General features: G+C 38.7%; 1 protein-coding gene across 1 annotated transcript; it reads left to right on the top strand.

Moving 5' to 3' along the window:
• The first annotated feature begins 895 nt into the window (after nucleotides 1–895).
• On the top strand, nucleotides 896–13133 carry GJA1 (gap junction protein alpha 1). Its single transcript, XM_081314272.1, has 2 exons — nucleotides 896–1128; nucleotides 9702–13133. The coding sequence occupies exon 2, from the start codon at nucleotides 9718–9720 to the stop codon at nucleotides 10864–10866; it is 1149 nt and encodes a 382-aa protein (XP_081170398.1). The 5' UTR covers nucleotides 896–1128; nucleotides 9702–9717; the 3' UTR covers nucleotides 10867–13133.
• The last annotated feature ends 12710 nt before the right edge of the window (nucleotides 13134–25843 follow it).

The following is a 25843-nucleotide window of genomic DNA, read 5'->3' on the forward strand; positions in this document are numbered from 1 at the left end:
AATTAGTTCCTAGGATTTTGGCACTTCTGTCCAATTAGCAGAGAGTAGCCTTTGTTTTACAGCTGGCTATTCCACACCAAGACCAAGTCTCCGATTCCAAGATTTTGCCACATTTCTTTAGGAGCAGGTTTCTCTGTCGTCTTTATTGTCCCCTCCCTTCCTATGCTTGGGAAATTGTTCAACTCCTCTGTAGAGTCTGCAAGGAAATGGGGGACGCAGATGGACTCAGAAATGCATGGCTGAGGAAAAAGAGCCGTGAAGGCATCAAAGTAAACATATGGCAACCACCAGGGGGAAGCCACTCCAGATGTCTTCCTCCATCTACTATCAAACCTTCTGAAATTCTCCAGGGAGAATTCACCCTGAATTATGTGCACACAAGTTTGTGGTGTCATGGCTTCTGTCGCTAATTCCATATGCTTTTTTTTTCCTTTTTCTTTTTTGGTGGAGGGAGGTATACGGAGTTGTGGCAGGCCAGCTGCTGATGAAATCCGGTTGAACTCATCACTGGCCCATGGCAAACCCAGCATGCATGCAGGTAGTTCACACCTCTGTGTTTCATGCACTAAATTAAGTCGGTGTCACTTCCCTCCAGCAAGAGCAGTTCTGGATACCATCCCAGCTTGGTCTCTTTCATGTATCCCCATTCTTTGAAACTATGTGCTTACTCAGCCACTTCAGTGTCTCTGTCTGTCTCTCTCCCCCCCACCTCCACCACCTCTCCCCCATTTTTTTCCCCAAGCCGTCTCCTGCTTCTGTGTCTTCTCTGGGCTTCCTCCTCCCTTCCCTTGGCAGATCCCACCTCTAATGCTCTCAACCCCTCCTCTCCAGCTCCTCCCTCACAGCTAGTGGCTGGAAAACTTTTAAAAAGCTCTCTCAGTTCTTCAAGTTAAGGGTGAAAAAAAGGGGGTGCTTGGGATGCGAGGGAGGGTTTGCTCTTTTCTTCCCCTCTGAAGACTGTCTCAGCAGTTTTCTTCCAGGCAAAAGGGGAAGGAAGGACACCAGCCATCACCAAGAGACGGGAGACTTTAAAGTTTAAATAGGCAGGTCTGAGTGCCTGGAATAGGCACTTGAGTTTTAACCTCTGAAGAACTGAAAAGCTGAAGTCCTTCTCTGCTGACCGGGAAGGTAAGGATGGAGGTGGGGGGGGGGAAAGTTTTATTTGGAGTTCATTCTAACAAACTTTCTTAAAGACTGCGGTTACCTGTGATTGGAAAACTATATATGTATACATATATAAGCTTATATAAATTATATATATAACTATAGACATTTAAATATGTATATAATGTGAAATGTTTTGGTAGGATTTTTAATGTTGCCCAGTAACAATTATAGTTTCCTTTGATATGAATGGGTTTCTTGCCTCTTTTCAGAACATTTTTAATGTGACTGGACTTTTACCAGATTAACCAACTCGGGAGGAGCCATTTGTTTTAAGAGTTTAGGAGCTTAGCTTTCCCACCAAGCATAATTTTGTTTAATTTTCACCTTATTTACCGAAGGAGAATGTGTTTTGTCTGTGTTAACAAAAATCCTTTCTTTACAGCAAGCTTTGAGGAAAGGTACCCAACGCAGGCGGCAGCAATCTGCTGTAGTTTCTCAATTACTTTTAAAGCTTCTCTAGAAATCTGAAATTACCATAACTTCTTCAAGTCTCCCTCCCATCCCCCCGCCATAAAGATGCACACGTATACGCATATTGTTTTCATGTGGAAATTGTGATTCGGTTTTTCGGGTTCATACCAAGCATGGTCCTTAATTGGGGCTTTGTTCAACTGCTGCTTCTGCTGTTGTTAACTGCTAATCGGATGACTTTTCACGTGGTCTCCCTCACCTCCAACCTCCCTTCTCGTTCATAGGCGCAAAGGTTGGAGAAGGGCTGGAAGCGAGGTTGCGTGTAACTTAACTGGGTTACCTTGAATCCTAGGAGCCCAGAGGCACCGGGCGGCAGAATCGCTTCTGCCTTACTCCGCTGGCAATTTCAACCAAACTTTTTGTTGTTGCAACCTGAAATTGTGCAAGACAGAGGCGTTCAGGGAATAGTAATCTGACTGTGGCAAACTAGTTCCTAGGATCCGGTTATAATCGTCGCTCAGCACTGGAAGGAAGAGGAGTCAGTGTGTCTATGTTTGCTTTTTTTTCTCCCCCCCCCCCCGAAGGCAATCATTTTATTCTTTCTAGTTAGCATTGAGAAAGTTTTTGGTCGCCAAGGAAGGCTGAAAACCAAAACAGCCAATCTCGTTTTTGGTGAACTCCTTTGCTCCTCTCTTATACCAGTCTCCGCTATTCTTCTGCCCTAGTAGATTGGTCAAAATCTGCTGTGCGCACAGTTTTAAAAACAGGAGAATTTTAGGAGAGAGATGTTTTGTTAAAAGTCAGCGAGGTCAACTAATGGGAAGAATGAGGCTCTCTGTTTCAGAAAAGTCATTGTCTCTTTGGGGAAGTGGGGAGAGGAGGTGTAGAGAAAGGGGGCATTCCTTCAGCCATGTTGCCCATCTAGAGCTTCCAAAGTCTGGGGGAGGGGGAAATGTTTATAAGAGCTCTGGGGAATTGCTCGTGCTAAACTGCTATACATTTAATAAATGAGAGATGCACTTGTGGAATTCCACAAGGGAAAGAAATTAGATGCCCTGTTTCTTAACAGAAATACACTTTTAAGTCGCAAGGATAAAGTTTGTTTAGCAAGAAGTGTTAAACAGAGGTTGATCTGGATGTGGGGAGATGCAAATCTAGGCAGAAACGAGTAATTTTGAGGTTGTAGAGATGAGATAAAACTGCCTTTAAGTTTTGAAGAAAAAAAAGGAGATAGGATGGGAATAAAACTTTTAGTGCTTTCAATGGGTAAAAGAATTTTGCAAAAAAAAAAACACCAAACCATTCTAATGTGAGTCATTGTCCCCATTTTATAGATAGGTAAATGAGGCTCACAAGAATAAATAACCAAGAATTTGGAGCTGAACTTAATGACTAAGATTGTATTCAGCGAAGCTTACCCCTTGGTATAACTTTAAAAATTGCAGCTTTAACTTCCCGTAGCAGAGGAATTCAGATTTGTAACTCCTAAGTAATTTTTATTGCATCCAGTAAGATTTAATTTTGCAGTAAATGAGGTTGGAGTTTTTACATAGCACTGCAAATATAATGCAGATTTACTATGAATTAGTCTCTTTGAATGTTATGATTTAACCTTACACGCGTAGGTTAAGCTACCTGTCAACCAGATGTTAGACATATCACACAAACATATACATAATGTGTATGTGCCTACCCAATTGACTCAACTATATATTTTTTCAGAGAACATTGTTACAGAAAATTACACAGCTGTAAAGAATAATAAATTGTTCATGCCGCTCAGTGTGTTTTTCAAAATGTTGCACAGGTCATAGTAGACATTAATCTTCAGCAAATGTGCATAGTTTTAGCTACAGGATAGGATTTAAATGTAAATTATTAAAATTATTACAGAATTATAATAGAATTATTACAGCTACCAGCTCTGGCTGTAAAACTCCATATCACCACCAGATGGCAGCAATAATCTTAATATTGTGGAAGTTTTGTCACATAGTTTCTGTACTTTTTTTTTTTTTACACTTATAACCTTCCTCTCCAAGATCCTTCAGGTAGTATTTAAAAATCATCATCTCCCAATCCCATCTCACTCCCAGCCCCAAAACTATGTTAGGCAGATTAGGCTGAGAATGGTTTAAAAGCAAAGAGGGTCCAATCAGCAAGGGCTTAGCTACTTTGCTCCTCCACCCACCTTCTTCTTAACTCACAGTATTGACTGGCTTCAGATAGCACAATGAGTTTGTGGCTGAGTAGGAATCTGAACTTGGGTCTCCCTGAGCCAAATCCACTTCTCTAACCATAACAGACTGGCTTAGCAATAATCCCATACATTAGGGTCCTTTCAGGTCTCTGCTGTAACCGGATTTGTATTCTTATTACAGAGGTTTTTAGAAGGATTTCTTGGTTGTTTGGATTTTTAAAAGGAAACTAAATAACTTATCAGCTAAGGCATCTTCCAGTATTAAGTTCCCTACTATTAATCAGTATTCAAGACATCTGTATTTGTATTCAACTTTTCCCTATTAGTTAATTACAGGCCCAGTTTTGCTATTCTTTGAGCAATTTATGATGCCTGTGGAGGATTATATGTGCCACAAGTTCTTTTTCTAAATCATTACGTAAGTGTATAGTTACCTCATCATCATCATTTTAGCCATTGTCTGTCTATCCACTACAGGATGAAGGCCTCTTCTAAATGTTTCCACCCATAATATATATATGTGCTTTCTGTATTTTGTTCCTATCTTTATACCAGTTTATTACCAGTTGATAACTATTACAATATATTATTGCTTTTCAATTACTTCTATGACAATGTTTATACCATTACCTATTTCTCTATTATAATTAGTGATGCTCTATACCAGGGGTGTCAAACTGTGCCGGTTGCATCATGCGGAGGTTGCATCATGCGGAGGCCCGCCCATCCCAGCTCTGGCAAAAAGTCATATGTCATGACCTGATGAGTTTGACACCCCTGCTCTATACTATGTATTCTCTTATGCCTGAAATGGTAGGGTTTCCTGCCTGAGCAGGGGGTTGGACTAGATAACCTCCAAGGTCCCTTCCAGCTGCTTCTTCTTCTTCTTCTTCTTCTTCTTCTTCTTCTTCTTCTTCTTCTTCTTCTTCTTCTTCTTCTTCTTCTTCTTCTTCTTCTTCTTCTTCTTCTTCTTCTTCTTCTTCCCCTTCTTCTTCTTCTTCTTCTTCCCCTTCTTCTTCCCCTCCTTCCTCTCCTTCTCCTTCTCCTTCTCCTTCTCCTTCTCCTTCTCCTTCTTCTTTTATTATTATTATTATTATTATTACCCAATGTCTCTTTCTTAAACCTGTTCTGTGTAAGTCGTCCCCTCTTTCTTTTTCTTCTGTTAATGACTACCATGTAGAGCCCTTGCACATTTTTATGTTGTGCTTTATTTTCCTGGGCTCCTATATTTTTCCTCTCATTTAGACCATCTACTCCTTCTGAAGGAAAAACACCTCCTTTTGTTTGGCTGCAATGCACAGTTTGCTGGTGCATCTGCAGTTTGCTCTGCATCTCTGCCACTGTCCTCCCACACCTGTGTCAAGGTTTGCCTGCAAATGTGTAGATGATGGGGGAAAGGCTCAAATGGGAGGAAAAGAAGGCAGCACAGGTGCTTGCAATTTTACTAAGCAGCCTCTTCTCCCACAATATGTAATAATCCAGCACATCTGGGGAGCGCCACATTAAGAAGGGTGATCTGATTGTTGTATTTTTTGTCTAGTAAACATAGTATCCCCATTCCAATCCTTGGAACATTCTTTTCATTGATTTTCTGTCGCAAGAGTTACAACAGCTCTCACACACCCACTATGACTTGGAATTCTGTGTGCCTCCTGAGACTCCATTTAGTTATCCACATAGGTACTTAAGCTTCATTGCACATCCTGGAAAACGTGAACCATATAATATGATTCATAGACCAAGGTCTTTCATTTTTCTACTTGCTTTTTTTCCCTTTTAAAAGAAACACAGTGAATGACCTGCTGCTTTCGCATCTATCCTGCTAAAAATAAAAATTCCTGTCTTTTTAACTATTGAAGTACAGGGAGTTCTTGACTTTATGACCACAATTGGGCCCAAAATTTCTGTTGCTAAACAAGGCAGTTGTCAAGTGAGTTGTGCCTCATTTTGCAACCTTTCTGCCACAGTTGTTAAATGAGTCTTTGTAGTCATTAAGTGAATCTGGTTTCCCCCATTGACTTTGGAAGCTGACTGGGAAGGTTACAAATAGTGACCACATGACCTCAGGATAATGAAACTGTCATAAATATGTGCCAGTTGCCACGCACCCATATTCTCATCACTTGACCATGGTCATAAGTGGGAAAAATGGTTGTGTCATTTTTTTCCAGTGGCAGGTTGTAACTTTGAAAAGGTCGTAAGTCAAGGACTACCTGTAATATAGGCAGAGAGAGGGCACTCTGTAGAGAGTTGTGATTTCAACTTTCCTGCCCTTCAAAAGTTGCCCAATGGATGTGATGGTCCCTCTATACCAGCCAGGTTCAGCAATAACTACATGTTAAGCTAGTTGTTGGAATCATGACATGCAGTGGGAAAAATGGTTGTGTCATTTTTTTCCAGTGGCAGGTTGTAACTTTGAAAAGGTCGTAAGTCAAGGACTACCTGTAATATAGGCAGAGAGAGGGCACTCTGTAGAGAGTTGTGATTTCAACTTTCCTGCCCTTCAAAAGTTGCCCAATGGATGTGATGGTCCCTCTATACCAGCCAGGTTCAGCAATAACTACATGTTAAGCTAGTTGTTGGAATCATGACATGCAGTACTGCCTTTGGCTGGCCCCTGACTGTCTTTTAAGTCTGACAGCAGCGTCAATACAGTTGGCTGTACTATACTCACATCTGGCTTGGCAAAAATGAAAGCTTGATTGCCACAGAGGGAAAGGAACATTACATTTTCCACAGATGCTTCCCACATGCTTGGCTGTGAACCAAAGCGCCCAGCCAACCCACATGGCAAGCTTCTGTGTAAAGAAGCAGAATGGGGGAGCAATCCACGTGAACCCTTTCACTCACTCTTGTGTGTAAGGTTACAGTTTGCCATAGACAGAAAGGAAAGTTACTCAGGATGCCTTTTTTTTCCTAGAAAAGTATTTCAAACAGTTGCTGGTTTAGGACTGATTATTGAATTATAAATGAGTGTAACCTTTCTTTCTTTGCAAAATTATGCCTGTACTCTAATTTTCCACAAGTGGGGTACAGATTTGACTTTTTATTGATTTGGTCTTCATTTCTCTTTTATTTTTCTTCTTCTGTGATGAGCCCTGTTCCATGGCACAAGTACCACAGAAAAAAGGTGCTTTTTAATGCCTCAACTAGTTGAAGACATGCTGTGACAGCACAGGTGTAGGCTGAGCTAGATGCCAATCAGCAAAGTGTTGCAAAACAGTAATTTATGACAGCAATAATATGGTAATTGCCAAGATAATATCAGAAAGAAGATAAATGTGTAAGATCAGGGTTTTGATATTTATTCACATTCAGTCCTGAATGGATACTGAAATCATGGACCCTAATCATCATCTGATTTCAAAGATTGTCCCAAGTATCATATTTCAAGGCTTGTCATCTTAAAAGGTATAGTAGAAATGTACATCTCTTTAAAAATCAGTTGATACCATAAGAATTAACTTTTTCAATAGTGAAAAAGATTGACAGTTCTCTGAATTTGCAGTACTTATAAACCTACAGTATTGCGGGACTATGGTTGATATGTCTTTAGAAGTCTATGGTCTGTGTCTTCTAGTAAGTAAACCATGCAGTAATTCCCACCTGATCATTATTCAGACTTCTTTGATTATGCAAAATATGACTGCTAGAGAAGCAAAATATTTACAAAATATTTCTTTTGATATCAGAAGGTAACTTGCATGTGGTGGAGCCTTGGTGGAGCAGTGGGCTAATGCCTCCTTAAGTAACACCAGCTGCCTGCAATTAGTGCAGGTTCGCATCCCACCAGGCTCAAGGTTGACTCAGCCTTCCATCCTTCCGAGGTAGGTAAAATGAGGACCCAGATTGTTGGGGGCAATAAGCTGACTTTGTAATAATGCCGCTTGGGGGAGGTGTGAAAGCCCTAATAAGCAGGCAGATACATAGAATGAAGGCTACTGCTAAGCTTGTAAGCCGCCCTGAGTCTTCGCCCTGAGTCTTCGGAGAAGGGCGGGATATAAATGGAATTAAAATAAATAAATAAATAAATTTGTAAAATAGCATTTACAGGCTGAAAAGGCCACAGACTGGTATCTCAAAACGTAGCATTTCTTAATAGAGATATTTTACATTTGCAACTGGAGGCTTGGGCAGCAAATGAAGTGTATGGTATATTTGTTAATTCTAACTCCTGTTGACTTTCCTAGTATGTGTGTGCAAATACATGCACTTAGAATCACCTTTTTGCTGAACAATTGAAACATACCGTACTTTTTGGAAGATTCTGAAGACTAGCTTTCAAATCACTACATTAAAACTGAAATGGTCAATTAAGATGGCCTACAGTTTAATTTATAATTATATGCAGTTTATAATGAGGACAGTATCTTAAAAAATCCATTGGATCTCTGGTATGATATACATAAGATATTGTGATTGAATTTGTAAACTACCTAACTTGAAAAGCCCTTCCATTACCCTGAATCTAATGTGGTGTGTTCTTTTTAATTTTATTCTATCAACTTATTCTCCTGTTTTTTTCTTTTGCTGCATTCAAAGCAGCAAGAAAGAATGTCATTGCCTGGTCTACCATTGAAACATTTGGACCTTCAAACCTTTGCAATACCTTTTTTTTTAAAAAAGCTAATTATTGTGACACATGATTCTTAATTAATTCAAGAAAGATAAACTGCATCTTCAACCTGTGCAGGTTAATTTAGAAGCAACTCATGTTGAAGAAGGAAAGAAGAAATGCTTAGCCAAACAGCTAATGGAATAGATAATATCTTTCAGAAGTGTATATATGCATAAGAGTTCTATATTAATGCATATATAGATGCCAATGAAATGTTCAGCCTCCTAACTCCAGATGGGCACTTTCAAGGCTCTTGGTGATTTATAGCATCCTTGAACTAGGGAACTGTTCAAAGAAAGGATGCTTGTTGAGCAGAGAACTGTCCTTAGTCTGTCCTTCAAAGGATTGAAAAGAGATACTAGCAATTGGCAGTGTACCAAAATAAACAGTATTAAAAAAATAACATAGGATTCTGTAGAACAGGACACACCAACAACCTATATACAGCACATTTGTATTTATATTTAATTAGAGAAGCCCCATTGCATTCAATCAATGGAGCACAGTGGTAACTATATTTAGAATTGAAATCTCAATGTGATCATTAAGTGTATGTGAGTGTTATATAAACAAAAAGGTGGGATATGAATCAAATCTATTAACCCAAATATTTTCATTTAAGGAACCACACAGATTGTCAAAAGACAAAAATAGAATGAATCCCTGTTCTCATTAAAGAGGTATCTCCCTGAGACTTTTTGTAGGCATTAACAGAGCTGTAAAAATCTTTAAAATGAATCACTGTTAAGAAACATCAGTTTCTCGAATTGTTTGAGTAATTTATACAAGGCCTTTTTCCCCCTCCTCCTAGGCAACCTAGGGAAGCAATGAAGTTAATTTTGCCTTCTTAGAACAAATTTAAAAATCTTATGTTAAATTGAAAAGAGATACTGCTGTCTTCTAATTAAATAGAAAAGTTGTGCACTACCTCTTTCCATAGTGGTGGGCCAAAGCAGGACTGATTGATTGATATACTTTACTATTTTTAAACTTTTCTAGAATAACATTTTTGTTTTCAATTGCAATTTCAGTCTAAAATGGCTTTATATTAGAAAGAAACTCTAGAATGGAATTGATAATGGCATAGGTGTACTCACAAACACTCTAAAGAGCACGGGTTTGCACAATACAATTTCCAGATTTTTAACCTTGTCTCATCACATAGAAAATAGTCCTACGATCATAACCCAGGTGTCTTAATTTTACATACAGGTGTTTCATCATCCCATCCCCCATGCATGCGCTGTAGGTCATGAATGAATGATGCAGGCCATGCTTCAGCTCTTTTCCTTTGTTCTCTTTCAGGAAGCAGGTAGAGAAGATGGGAGACTGGAGTGCCCTTGGTAGGCTCCTAGACAAAGTCCAAGCCTATTCTACTGCTGGAGGAAAAGTGTGGCTCTCTGTGCTTTTCATTTTCCGAATCTTGCTTCTGGGGACAGCAGTGGAATCTGCCTGGGGAGATGAGCAGTCAGCTTTCCGATGCAACACTCAACAACCAGGTTGTGAAAATGTCTGCTATGACAAATCGTTTCCGATATCTCATGTGCGATTCTGGGTGCTGCAGTTCATTTTTGTTTCGGTGCCAACCCTTTTGTATTTAGCCCATGTCTTCTATGTGATGCGAAAAGAAGAGAAACTAAATAGGAAACAGGATGAGCTCAAGTTGGTCCAAAGCGAGGGAGTCAATGTAGACCTGCCTCTAAGGCAGATAGAAATCAAGAAGTTCAAGTATGGGATTGAAGAACATGGCAAGGTCAAAATGCGTGGCGGACTGCTTCGTACTTACATCATCAGCATCATTTTCAAGTCTATCTTTGAAGTGGCCTTTGTGCTGATACAGTGGTATATCTATGGATTCACTCTGCAAGCCATCTACACTTGTGAACGGGTGCCCTGTCCACACAAAGTGGATTGCTTCCTCTCTCGTCCCACAGAGAAAACCATCTTTATTATCTTCATGCTGGTAGTATCCATAATATCTCTGACCCTCAACGTCATTGAGATCTTTTACGTTACCCTCAAGAGCCTTAAAGATCGCATGAAGTCCAAAGGCAATCCTTACTCTCCCAACAGTGGCTTAAGTCCCTCCAAGGACTGCGGATCTCCGAAATATGCCTACTTCAACGGATGCTCCTCTCCAACTGCCCCCTTGTCGCCCATGTCTCCACCAGGATACAAGCTTGTAACGGCAGATAGGAACAATACATCGTCCTGTCGCAACTACAATAAACAAGCCAGTGAACAAAACTGGGCAAACTACAGTGCCGAACAGAACAGGATTGGACAGGCTGGGAGTACCATTTCCAACTCGCACGCCCAGAACTTTGAATTTAATGATGAGCCGGAGAGCACGAAGAAAGTGGGCTCTGGCCATGAGCTCCAGCCTCTCACAGTTGTCGAACAGCGGCCACCAAGTCGTGCCAGCAGTCGAGCCAGCAGCAGACCACGACCCGATGACCTGGAGATCTAGCCCTTTGGAATTGCTGTAGTCAGTGCGACTATGAAATACGAATTGCATTTGCCTTAGCACGTGGTGTTCACGTGGGTTCCCACGGAGGTGTGGTACTTTAACAATCTCAGCCAGGAGATTTTAATAAGCAATATATAATTATATATATATTAAAAAAGTCAATTTTTCTTTTTTTCTGGTAATTGGGAAGCGGGGTGATGCGAGGAAGAACAGCACATAACTGGTATTTAAAGTAGCTGGTTTAAAAGAAAATCTTAGTCAACACAACAGTAGGGGAGTTGGTTTTTGTTTTGTTTTAGAAATATATAATGTCAGGAAATGTATGTATAGTATGTTGATTTTTCTAAAGTTTTTGTTTTTGTTATACTAAAAAGTTACACTGAAATAAATTGGGGGGGGACGGTTTAGGATGAAATGCAGATACCATTCCTTTACTGAACAACTGGCAGCCTTAAGTCAGATACTGATCATTTTTTTATTAAGAACATTCCTTTGCTAAAATGTGCACTTTGAGACAATTTCCTGGGATGAACTTGTCATGCAGTTATCATCTGTTTCCCTGGAATCAATCAATTACATTTCAGACAAGGCCCACCCAATATGCTTTGACCATTTTCTTCCTGTTTCAGACCTTCCAACCTAAGTTAAGGAATCAGTTCAAGGAGTTTTCAATTTTATTAAATTTCATTCTACCGCTACTGCAAGATTCTACCAACTTGCATATAGGATGCTACTCAAACTCTCATTATTTTAGCTATGGTTGGGTGACCATCCTGAAACAAGCCAGAAACTCTTTTGGAGATGATCAGAAAAATCATGGGTTGTTTGTTTTATTCTTGGTGCTTCCCCTCCTTTTTAAAACTTGGTTTTGCCATGTCTCTCTGTGAATATTTGGAAGGGATGTGAAACCAAACTGGGAATCATCTAGAAGACACAAATATAAATGCAATCACATGCATAATCATTTGAAGCTGTGGTTGTAATTAGCAAACCAACAAACTATGATTTCCAACTGTATTTTATTGCCCTCAAAGATTATATCTTATCCTACCACACGATACAAAATGGCTCAGTGTTATGTGTAGACCCTACCATAGCCTTCACTAATTACTAGCTATAAAATGTGAAGCTGGACAAATGAAATCATTTTTGTCGGATGCGGTCATCTATTATGTACAAATCTTTTCACAGTTTAAGTTCCATCAGAAGCTGGGAGTTGGGACAATTGTGTGGTTGGAATCACAGCCACTATAACTAGAGTTATTTGTGATTGCTGTATGATAACTGGAGTTATTTGTGGTTGCTATACAATCGCACTGATACACCCATAAAATGGTTAACTATTCTGGGTTATTATGGGTCACTATTGTGTTTACATTAAAAGATTCCAGCAGTGCAAACAAATCAGGTATTCTTTTAAGGAATTTCAATATTTCCATACATTTTATAGCAAGTGTATTTCACGAATTAAGGATATTTCAAGAATCACGTTCTGGTGGCTTTTGAAAAACTTCCATTTGCATTCCAACTAGACATTTTGCCACAATAAAACTTGTGAGTAAAACATCCAAAGTTGCATATTTCTGCAATCAATTATCTTTCCTTAAAATTAAGGAAGAATTCTGCTTGTTTCTCCACCTTTTTATAATTATATTTTATAATGCTTGAATAACAATGATGGTAGTACTGGGAGAAAGGAAGATTGTTAGCCTGCCAATAATGTGAGAGACTTGAGGATAAATTACACATCCATATTGTGCAGTAACTGCAGTTATCATGTGATAGTTTGAGAGGTGGAGAAATTAATTAACTGTACTGCAACCTCATTGGATGGTGTAAATAGATCCTTACATAAACTGTTTTGAGCTGTACTAATAATCCCTAGGATGATTTTAAGATATCAAGAATATTACACTTGCTGTTCACTTATAAGTTAGTTCAATAATAACATGATTCAATTCGTTTTTGATAGTCCAATTTTCTTAATGACAGTTTTAATATTTGCACACATTTTTGTTCGGGTGTAAGTGAGGCTGAAAGAGTACAATTCTAATTTATTTGAAATATATATTAAGGAAATATACCAGTGTTTATTTTCCATGTTCAACCACAGTGCCTTTTTAGTTCAGCGCAGTTCATGCAGCTTCGGTTTCAGATTTAAATGTTTAATATGTTTTACTAAGTTGTTTGACATTCACTTTTAAAACTATTGTCAAGCTCATTGATTGCATGCATACTTCCATAGTTCATCAAATCACACTGTCTGGAGAACAAACCTTAGTCAATAAAGTTTAATTTAGTATAAACTGGTTTGTCAATAGTCATTCTGTGTGTGGGTTTGGTTTAACTTGGTATTACGTGAACAGCTTGGTCCATTTTCTGTGCTCTGGCATTTAAAAGTGACAATCCACATGAACCAACTTATTCATTGTTAGGCCAACTCACACATTGCTTGTGTGAAAATAAGTAGGATCATTAAAAATCATGTTGTACCATGTGAGATAAGCTGGACATGGTGAGACTGGGCCTGTATCTTTATGACAGCAAATATTTTTTTTTCAAAATTTGTGGAAAAGAAAGAACAAGCAATTGGTGTGTGTGTGTGTGTCTGTGTGTGTGTGTGTGTGTGAATGGTATGCCTATCCAGCTCTTAGACCACCTGTTTGCATCCTTAATTAAGCTCTCAGATAACACCTTAAAAATTATGTCATTTATACTTGAAATTAAAAACAGGGTGCTTCATTTAACTTTTTCAATTCAAAATGAAAAGACTGAAATGTAAAAATAACAGATAAAAACATTGAAGCTCAGTAATATTTGCACATCTACAGACAATTCAAAACTACAGATGAACTAGTAAACTTTACATCAGAAGTCACCAGCAAGTGAGCAGACCTCTGCCAATCGGTATTGCTATGACTGGCAGATGTTTTTGACAGGTGGTTATGCTCAGGTTTATCAGCATCTCAAAACATTCCAGACTTACATCTTGCTTTGCACAACCCTGATCAATTTGTGTTATAATTGCAATCTCCCCACTTAATGTCATAGGTGACATGCTGAAAGACCACAAGCCATAGTCTGAGAGCCTGTTTAAATGTTAGCTTATATAGTAATTAGTATCTGTGGGTAAACTCTGAACACTAAGTACTGAAATGGACTTTCCTTGTATGTAAACCTTATAACCTTAAGAGGACTGCTTGCCTTTCCATATACTGGGAAGTTACAGTAGATAACTAAATCTCCCTTGAATACTTCCATGTTATCTTCATTTCACATCTTTGCTATCTATGTGGGAAACATGACAATTAAAACATCTCTCAATGCACAAATTAAAATGTTCTGTTTTCCATCTTTCAGGTGTTTACGGTAAAACTTTCAGCAATCCTTTGGATTGCATCTTGAATCAAAGAAGGCTTAGCTTTAAAGTTTGTACAACCCAACAGCTCTGTCCAAAATTTCCTCTATGCACTCACATGGAAGTGTCAGCTACAGATGCAATGTGATCGCATCTTCACACTACAGTAACACCGTTGGCTGTGATACAACACTGACAAATTCTCAAGTTTGGAGGAGAATTACACTTCATTCAAGTTTATAATGTCACAGATATCTGTAAATGAAGTGGCACAATCTTGAAAAAAATGAAAATCAATTAGCTTTTGGAATGCAAAATGAATCCACTGAATCATAGGATTGGAAGGGCCCTTCTATGGTGCACCCCTCATAACACCTCTGACAAATAGTTGTCCAATCTTTTCTTGAAAACCACCCGTGATGAAGCACCCACAACTCTGGGAGGCAACTTGTTCAACTGCTTAACAGTTTTCAGTGTCAGGAAATTCCAACTCAGGGTGCCGCCGGTAAAAGACTGCCGGCGGATAACACCCAGGGGGAGGGCCTTCTCTGTGGGTGCACCTGCCCTTTGGAACCAGCTGCCTGTGGAGCTTAGGACTGCCCCCAACCTTCGCTCATTTCACCGGGACCTGAAGACCTGGCTCTTTGAGCTTTCCAGCCCAGGCTGAGAGTTTTAATTGGGGTTTTATATTTCTACTTTAGGGACTGAATTTAATCATTTTTAATTGTTTTTTAATTTTTGTATTGATGTTTTAAACACCCTGTAAACCGCCCTGAGTCCTACGGGAAAAGGGCGGTATATAAATCTAATAAAATCTAAATCTAAAATCTAAATCTAGATTGGATGTCCCTCTGATAAGTTTCCACTCACTGCTAGTAAACTCTTTTATTATGACTTGGCACAACAGAAAAATACAACTACAGGTAAGGAACCAGTGGCTTTCCAGATACTGCTGATTTACAGTTTCCAAACATCTTGAAGAGCCATGGGTTCTCACAATTTTAGTCATTCGGAACTAGACATTTCCGCCATTCATTTCTGTCCTCAAGTGTTCCTTCTGCCACTCCTGCTTACAGAGCAACAGACCATGCCTAAGTTTCTCCTCTTGAGAATTGCAAAAACATTTCAGATGAATACTGTAGACAGGCACCTATTTTTGGCTTCACAGACCATTTTTCTGAAATTATTTTTCAATACTATGGTATATTTTTACAACTTTTAATTTTAGCCAGTTTCTACGTGAACTCTATAATTTTCCCCCAAGGGGTAGATTACTATTTAAAACAGGGAGGTTCTTTAACAAGTCCATTCTAGATTTAAACATAAATAGCACAATATGTTCCAACCTAATGCATAAAGGCCAGCAGTTTCAGCTTATATCCATTATCTGATTGCAGAAGCATGCAAACCACAATAGGAAAAGGATCTTACTGCTGACAAAATAGCATACATTTTACAGAATATTTTGCAAACTTTTAAGGTTTCAGCTTTTCTCTTAATTTGGCAAGATAATTTAAAAAAAAATCAGAAAACACTTTGGAAGGAAAGAAGCTGATGTTTGAAATTTCTCAGGACTACGTTACAACCTCTGTGCAGGTTATCATCTTGAAGACATGGCCCACTAGATCTTATCAAGTACAGAAATGAAGTTCATTTATTCCAAAGGTTTCCCAAAACCTTCTGGGGAGGAAAAAAACAACCCAAATCATTTTGGTCACACTTAAAAATATATAATCTATATTTAAGATTGAATCCACAACATTTCCAACCTTAAGAGAAAAGTCAAAAGGAGGAAATGAAGAGAACTAGATCTGATTGTTGTTATAGATTCCGATGGCCAGGCTTTCAATATAGCAATAAAGGGATAGCATATTAAAAAGGGGGGAAAAGGCAGGAAAATAAAAGGGAATCTTGAGTATCTGCCAAAGTAAGTTCCTGAAACTCTTATTTCATTATTTTATATCTTTGATTGATAGCTTGCTTTTCCTTCAAGAGCTCACTATCATATACAGCAGGGGCTGTAGGATCTGTGAACTTCAGCTCCCAGAATTCCTGAGCCCGCGTAGCTGTCTCAGGAATTCTGGGAGTTGGGGTCATTAAAGGGGCCATAGTTCCTCACCCTTAGTATAGCGAGTAGGGTTTTTTGACACATGTATATGAAATATACAAATGCTATTCTCACAACATGAGTTCGTGACAGTTCCAAAATAATCCAATGAGCTACATGGTTTGGGTGGGATAATCCTGTCTCCTAACCATTAAACCCCACTGGTCCTTGCTTACCAATCATTTTATGTGGAAGGTGGTAATTGCTGGAATCGCTGGGAGAATCTTTCTCATTATGACTCCTAAGATTCCAGGTTGTTAAGGTTTGATGGCATCATAGAAAGGAATTCATCTAGGACAGACAGGCCAATGGAAAGTACCTTTCCCTTCCTTCACTGTCAAATGCCTTTTATTCAGGGTCAACCACAGTAAGAAAGATTTAATTACATATGATAATATGGTGCATCCAGACTCAAGAAGCAGGTTTCAGACACAGCAGTTCCTGCTCAATTAAGATAGAAATTGACCAGAGATTGCTGGATAAATAAAAAGTGATCTCAAGAAAGGAGGAGGGAAAATGGCAGAATTTGAAACTTGTTTTACAAACCCAAAATGAGACATGTCAAACACAAGGCCCAGAGGCCGGATTCGGCCCGCGAAGTGGTTTCATGTGGCCCATGAAGCCATCCTGGAAATAGTGAGGGAATGGCCCCCACTGCCTTGGCCCTGGCCCAGAGACCCTCCTTCTGCCAGAGACCCTCAGATCTGTCCCACTCCTGCCCAGGCCCCCATAGGCACCCTTGATGCAAACGATGTAGAGCTGGCCATGCCCACCCAGTAGGCCATACACACTCTAGCCACGCCCACCCAGTAGGCCATGCCCATCCTGGCCATACCCACCCGGCCCTCTAAGGGCAACTGCAATGCTGATGCGGCCCTCAATGAAATTGAGTTTGACACCCCTGCCCAAAATCATCTATTAGGGTGAATATATAAATTGTTATAGAAATATAGAGATGGAACAAGGCAAAAATTGCATCCATGAAGTGGATGCAAAACTTCAAATAATCAGAACACTAGGAAAAGCCATGAAAATACTCCAAGCTATAATTCAAGGGAAAAATGGTGCAAAATGTTTTACAGATGATATATAATGCCGTCAAAGAATATCTAAACAAGTCATATAACAATAAATGGTGGAAATGTCATAAGAAAAGGGGACTTTTATCATATGGGATGGTTATGTAAAAAACTCAAAAGTATGCATCAAAATATTCAGAAAATACTAAATTCTCTAATAATAGAATTTGAACTCAAGCCACAAATATTTTTAAAGTATAATTTCAGAAAGCATAAATGAAAAATATCACAGTTTACTAGGCTATATGCTGACAGCTGCAAGAATAAATTGGGCACATTGGAAAAGAAGAAACTTGTTGACAATATTAGATTAGGAGATAAAATTGCAGAATATGCAAAATGGCAAAATTAACAGTAAGTAAAGGTAAAGGTAAAGGTTCCCCTGCACATGCTCATCGTTTCCAACTCTAGGGGCTGATGCTCATCTCCGTTTCAAAGCCGAAGAGCCAGCGCTTGTCCGAGGACATCTCCGTGGTCATGTGGCCGGCATGACTAGATGCCAAAGGCGCACAGAATGCTGTTACCTTCCCACCGTAGTGGCCCCTATTTTTCTACTTGCATTTTTATGTGCTTTCGAACTGCTAGGTTGGCAGAAGCTGGGACAAGTAACAGGTGCTCACTCTGTTACACGGCACTCAGGATTCGACCCCCCAAACTGCCGACCTTCTGATCGACAAGCTCAGCATCCTAACCCACTGAGCCACCGTAAACTAGTCAATTGACGGAATACAAATCTAACCAAATTTAAGCAGGAATGCTGTCTGATATACTACAGATACCATAACAAGGCAAATTTATGTCTTTGGAATATAGTTTAAAGGAAGAAAGTCTTGAGACAATACAAATATAAATGAAAAGACTTGAAAGGATAGTTGCAATAATCTTCAATATTCAGCATAAAGAATAAATATCTAGGTGGTAGTAAGAAACAAACCTAAGAGGAGAATGTGTCACTAGAAAGTTTTCTCATAATGTTTTTTTTTACTTATGCTTAGCAGTAGATTTTCTTTTACATTACTATCGCAATAAAAACAGATGAACCCTTTCCTTCATTTGTTTCCTAAGCTGCAAAATCATTTATGAAACCTTGATGCAGCACACTAAGGAGGTCATGATTAAGAGCCCCCTCATACAATCATATTTTCTATCTCTCAACTCTTTTTCTTTCTTTCTGGATAGTAGGCCAGATGAAATTGACCCATAGGTAATTAGCAACATACCAGCTGGAACTGTTTTACAAGCCCTTAATCACACTATGGTCTGCTTCTGGGCGGTGGAAGGTGGAGTTCAACTGACACCCAAACTGGGGCTTTCATCTTGTAATTCACAAGATAAATGTTTCCATTTTATAAATAAATGCATCACTTAGGTTTCCTGCCTTCAGAAACACAAGTGTTCTGCCTTAGAAACAAAATATGCAACACTGGGAAACTGGGGTCTCAGAATATTTGTTTCTCCATCACCAAGACAGTTTCAAAACATTAGAATCTTCTAAATCAGTGAACTCAACCTTGGAGGCTTGGCAACATGTGGACTTTGACTCCCAGAATTCTCTAGCCACCCCAGACTTAACAATTATTCATAAGAAAGATAAAAAGTTCTGTATAATGGACCTTGCTATATAGAGACAACAGAACAGGAGAGAAATGGAAAAAAGTATCACAAAATATAAAAAGCTGCAAATAGAACTGTGGCACAAGAAAGCAAAGGCAGTACCAATAGTAATAGGCATGTTGGGTGCAATCCCAAAACATGTGGAGCTGCACTTGAACAACATTGCCATTGACAAAGTCAACATCAGTCAAATGCAAAAGGCAGCTTTACTTTGCTGCTTACATCACACAAAGATACCTTTAACAGCATCAAACAACATCTGCCTATTCCAGGTCCTTGGAAAGGAGTAAGCAGGTAGATTAAAAATGCAAAATCCACTCTAAACATCTGGGTGACTGGGTGACTAACCAGAATAATGAAAATAGCAACCTTATGCCAACTCATAAATCTTTGCAATATGCATATGGCATTTTTTAAGAGTCCATATTTCTGAGTGCAAAAGTTTGCTAGGAAAGTGAAACTCCTTTTGGCCCAAATACAGAAAAACACCTGTATTATTACTCCCTTGGGCTGACAGGAAAAGAAGAAAGGAGTCCCTGTGTGGAAAATCTGTAATTTTGGAGCAGTGCCTTGTCTGCTTAAGCTGTTCTAACTTGCCTGAAGATTAGCCTTCCACACTGTGGTTTCTAGATTGGAAGACTTGTAAGATTATATTTTCATCAAGTACTCTATTGTGATTTTTATTCTTCCTGCTAAGTAGTCAAAACATGCCTGACCACGTTATATTTCATACCTAGATTCTGCCTTCCTTGACAGTTGAGCAAAATCTGCCTTTCTTTGCCTGAGGAACCACAACCAGTGTACTTTATTCCTCATGAAATGGTTGTGTTCTGCACTGACAGAAGTGAAGCAATATCAGGAGGTAAGTCACTGAGCTTACCAAGCTCAAGGCTCAAATCCACCGTCTCTTGCCATAAAGTTTGAGATAAACTAAAGACAGTGTATAAATACATCAGTCTTCAGGAGTGCTGATGATTTTAGGCATTGCCAATGCATTTTACCCTATAATGCTTTGCAGAGAAGGCAATGCATTTTCCTGCTTCAAATGTACTTGCCACAATATCACATAAAAAGTTGCATTATGTTGTGTTCACAGATAAGAGAAGAATTTTAGGTGCCAAAATTCACCCCAAAACTTGGTTCACTTATCTATGGATGGGTTTATCTGGGACTATGACAATACTTTTTTAAAAAATACCCATATATCTCACCTATATTTGAGTATAAGTAAATGTGAAGGTTAGCTTACTCATGAATGAACATAGCTGCAAGTCTATACAGTAATACTTTTTAAAAGTACCTATATATCCCAAACCTACTTATTGGCGGATAGGCTTATATGCAAGTGTATGAATGATAGATCTGTAAAAAAGTAAATCTTACTTAAGTTAGAAAAGATTTACATCTGAATAAATGTGTTAGCAATTGTATTCTTGGTACAATGTGTATGGTGCTATGATAGAAACCAGGTGACTATGAGTTCTAGGCCTGCCTTAATCATGAAAGCCAACTGGGTGACCTATATATATTAAAAAGGTGGGTTAAAAAAATCTATTAATGCTATAACAATAAGGATCACCATTGCTTATATGCTTACAATTTTCTTAATGTTTGATTATAAAGCTGAAATAATATACAGAATAAGCATGTGAAAAGAAAAAAAACCAAGAGAGACGATACATTAATTTTGTATATTTTTTTTAAAAAAAATGCACAATAACTAATGGACTGTGGAGGAAATATATATATATATATATATATATATATATATATATATATATATATATATATATATATATATATATATATATATATATATATATACATACACATACACATATACATATACATATACATATACATATATACATATATTTTAAAATATATATACATATATTTTAAAAAAAACCAAAACTATCGCCAAAATTGAACATTTTAACAACAGAATAATCAGAGAAGCCATTGAGATAGAAAAACGCCCCCACAGCATGAACAAACGAGATGATACCTCTCGCCTACCAGCCATTTGGAAACCCGCCTTGATTGACAGATGAGTCCCAACCACCAAGAATGATACCAGACCCAAACTCATGATAACATCACATGACATCACCACCACACAACCATTCAAAAAGCAAATCCGAACCCACAATGATAACGAGGCACAACCACAAAACAGAAACCTAACTACAGCTGCAACATCAACCACTTTAAACCCCTCCAAACCACACAATAAGCAAACTGACACCCACTATAAAAACATGGCACCACCACAAACACGAAGCCGAACAAAAGCAGCACAACTCACCAGCTCAGGTCTAAGGCTGGCAGCTGAGACCAGCCCATCCACTCAAAACACACCCCCACCCAATCAGAACACACCCACCATTCAAAACACACTCCCACCCAATCAGAACACACTTAATCCCCCACCCAATCAGAGCACACCTCCACCCACAGAACACACCCCCTCTGGCAGTTTAAAAAAGAGGAACAAACAGCCACTACCACATGCTTCTCCCAGAAGAAGGAAGCTGAAGATGACGGATGGGATTCTGTCGAAATGTTGCACCTACACCTTTAGTTCTACGCGGGAAGAAACCCGAATGACCGAAGATCCACATATAAACACCCGCGAAAACCTCAGAAAACATCTATATCTATATCTATATCTATATCTATATCTATATCTATATCTATATCTATATCTATATCTATATCTATATCTATATCTATATCTATATCTATATCTATATCTATATCTATATCTATATCTATCTATCTATCTATCTATCTATCTATCTATCTATCTATCTATCTATCTGGCTATCAGCAAGACTCCAATTTAGAAGTTTTGGAGAAGTGAACTTCTGCAGTTAATTGTAATGAATATGCTGTTTTCACATGAAAGAGATGATTGCATAGTCTTTTTTGAACCATTCAAGGCCATAGAGGGATTAATAGCTTCTGTGATGTATATTTATTTATTTGGATTTATATACCGCCCCTCTCCGAAGGGACTCGGGGCGGTGTACAGGGCAATTAAAACACTATAAATAACACATAATGTATAAAAATTAAAATAGAATTAAATCAAATAGCCCTAAACACTGAACACATTCTAAAATTAATTTTTTTTAAAATTTAAAATCTAAAATCCCAATCCCTCAGTCCAGGCCGGCAAGTTCAAATAGCCATGTCTTCGGGTTGCGGCGAAATGAGCGAAGGTCGGGAGCCATTCGGAGCTCAACCGGAAGCTGACTCCAGAGGGCAGGTGCTGATGGAAGCAGATGAAGCTGTTGCAGAAGCTGTTGCAGAAGACACACAAGTATATGGAGGTGGAGAATATTTAAATGAGGCACTTGATTAATGCAGAGAAATACTGAGAGAGGAAAAGGTTCTGGTGGCTCCAGCTGGATCAGACCAAAGGCCTATGCTGTCCTGCCTTTTCTTACCATACATCTTAATTATGTATCTAAGGCAGGGGTCCCCAACCCCCAGTCTGTGGACCAGTACGGTCCATGGCATGCCAGCAACCAGTCCATGCAAACAAGGAAAACCTCATCTGCAGGATGCAGGCAGAACACAAAAGCACACCCCCTCTTGTCCATGGAAAAACCTTTCTCCAGGTAACCGGTCCCTGGTGCCCAAAAGGTTGGGATCTCTGATCTAAGAGATACCAGTGGTCAGCAGCACTCTCTGGTTTATACTCCCCCACCAAATAATTTTCAGAGACAATTTACCACTGATACTGAAAATATTTACCCTCATGGCTACTATTATTGATAAAGCCATCAATAGCTTTATCTTCTTTGAACCTGTCCATTCTATTTTTAAAGCTAATCCAGTTTCATGTTCCTTATTTCATCTTGTGAGATGAACTCTATCCATGATGTATATCTTCTCTGGAGGATCAGCACTGTTCAGGCATTCTGAATCTTCTACCGCTGACGCCAACCTCTACTCTGACAACAGAAAATTATTATCTTCTTCTTACTTTCTGCATGCTATCCAAATTTTATAACCCCATCGTGTCAATCTTCCTTTGCTTTTTAAATACATATTTGAAAGCTCAGCCAGTGTAACTTTTCTCATAAAGGAATTGCTCTGCCACTTTTATCATTCTGGCTGCTGTTTTGTACAGCTAAATCAGGGGTAGGCAACCTTGGCTCTTTTATGACTCGTGGAATTCAACTCCCAGTATGGCGGACTCAGGAATTCTGGGAGTTGAAGTCCACAAGTCATAAAAGTGCCAAGGTTGCCTACTGCTAAGCTAAACCATCAGCTTCCAGAAATATGGCCACTCCACAAGTTTCTACAAATATGTGATTATATTTAAAACTCTACTTCTTGCCCTCTTTCTTAATAATCCTTAACACAGATTTTATTGAATAATTTTTGCAACAATAACTGCATATTTTGTTTTGCTGCCAAGAGTTGTCCAAACACTTTTCTTGGGCAGTCATCACCAGTTCAAACCACTGAACTGCATTTGTCATTTTGAACTGAATTGGTCATTTTGGAGCCCTTCCTCCAATCTGGAGATTAGAATTTTGGAACTGTGCTTTTTTGTTTAAAAAATTTGGTATTGAAAGTACATATGACCAGCAACTACCCCTAAGTCAAGATAATTTATGGGTAAAAGATATTATAAGCTCAACTGGTTATATCTCTCCAGTTAAGCACTGTCCATTTATCTCTGTCCTCTTTGTAAAGGTTCATTTAATTTAAAAGGAACTAAATGTGATAGCAACAGGGTCATTTTTTCCCCATTTGATTCAACAACACTACTCATTCTGGATCCTAGATCACTTCTCTATTTCCTCTCTTTCTCTCTCTTGAATTTTTTTCCTTATTAGTATAACCCATTCCCTTCGAATGCCATCCTTATTTCATTTTTCATGTCATGATCACCCCGAGCTCTTTAGGCAGCAGTAAGAGCATTTTTCCACCATTAAATAACGGGGTCAGAAATTATTACCCATCATGATTATGTGGAAGAATCTGTACTTTTGAAGATTTGTTTGGCATTAAGTTCTCCTTGACTTGCGAGTGACATCAAATGCAGGATGTCTTTACCTGTCTGTCTCATGCAATAGAAGCGTATAATATTTTTAAAGTCAGCTAACCTTTGGATAGGTAAAAACTAAACATGAGCATAAATGTATCTATGTTTTAAAGGTTGTCTTGAATAAGACCAACTTATACTTTCAGACTGATTTTCCGTCTTCCCCATTATCCAGATTTCTAGAATCCCATTTTCTAGTTTGGAACATTACAAATCTATTGTTCCAAACAGAACTAATAGATGACATGAAACACATAATCTCCCCTCCAGCAAGAGAGTTTATGCTCTTGTGAGCTTAACATGATTAATGTTTTTTCATTTTGTTCTGTCCTACTTCAGATTATGTAATTTATATTACACCTATCTCTATGTTCTTCTTTCTTCCCATCCTACAGCAAATGAAACAAGTCAGTCTAATGATTAATAATACATAAACATGCACACACACTTAAAGCTGGCTTCCACTTCATCCTGAATCACAAAATATGTAAAAGATTTTAGTCAAATAGAACATTAAAGCTGCTCATTAAATTCTTCCAATCTAGTCTTTTGAATAACACTTTTTACTATGGTAAAGGTAAAAAAAAAGCTTTCTATAATAGATTAGTACAATTATCAGACGTTTTTAGCACTACTGCACCAGACTTTGGCCCAAAATTCCCTGTTCTTAGTTTTTTTCCCCAACCTACTGTAAATTCGAATATTTTTGCCCACCTATCCCTTTCATTTATATGCAGATACATAAGCTTGGAAGGAATTCATGACATATTGAAGTGGCAATTTATTCAGTACACATTAGTAAAAATATATTTATTTATTTTATTTTTATTTTTATTACATTTATATCCCGCCCTTCTCCGAAGACTCAGGGCGGCTTACAAGCTTAGCAGTAGCCTTCATTCTATGTATATGCCTGCTTGTTAGGGCTTTCACACACACCCCAAGCGGCATTATTACAAAGTCAGCTTAATTGCCCCCAACAATCTGGGTCCTCATTTTACCTACCTCGGAAGGATGGAAGGCTGAGTCAACCTTGAGCCTGGTGGGATGCGAACCTGCACTATTTGTTCTATTTCAGAAATACATTGGGGGAGGATTAATCATTCTATAGTCTCTCCACCCCCGAAATGCCAGCTAAAAGCATTTGAAGGGGGGGGGGAACTAAAGAATGTGTCATGAGTGAATAGGATTTTATCCCTAAAGAGCCTCAGCACTGATTGTTGCTATCAGCTGGTATTGAAAATGTTACTTTCCATCCTTGGGATTGTAACACCTTTGGGCTTCTCTTTCTCAATTTGCTTCTCCCACTCTGACCCGCCAAATGTTATTAAGCTAAATTTTTAAACATCTGGTTCAAATGAACTAAATTGTAGCATTCTGAGTGCAGAGTTGGAAAAAGAGCAAGTAGTGATGACACTCACGTTACCTCTAGAACTCGTCACTGTAGGCCACAAATTCAAAGCCAGAGATATTTTTTCCCCCTAAGTTCATCCAGGTATTTCTCTTCACTTCTCTAAAAGCCTTCCTGAGAAATTTGGGTGCTGGGGGCACCTGCAGATTTATTGTACAGTGCCACAAACTCTTTTGGAAATTAAAACAACAGGGAAAATAATACTTTTGTCTGGGAATGAAAGCACAATGATAGTAAAAGAGTAGAGGATCCTGAAATTTACCAGGGTTGTATCCCAGTGATGGTGAACCTTTTAGAGACCGAGTGCCCAAATGGCAACCCAAAGCCCACTTATTTATCA

This window comes from Vipera berus, assembly GCF_964194415.1.
Source record: "Vipera berus genome assembly, chromosome: 1".
Taxonomy (NCBI): Eukaryota; Metazoa; Chordata; class Lepidosauria; order Squamata; family Viperidae; genus Vipera; species Vipera berus.

What these genes read in the sequence shown, in the direction of transcription:
- GJA1 (XM_081314272.1), top strand. Translation starts at nt 9,718, where the DNA reads ATGGGAGACTGGAGTGCCCTTGGTAGGCTCCTAGACAAAGTCCAAGCC.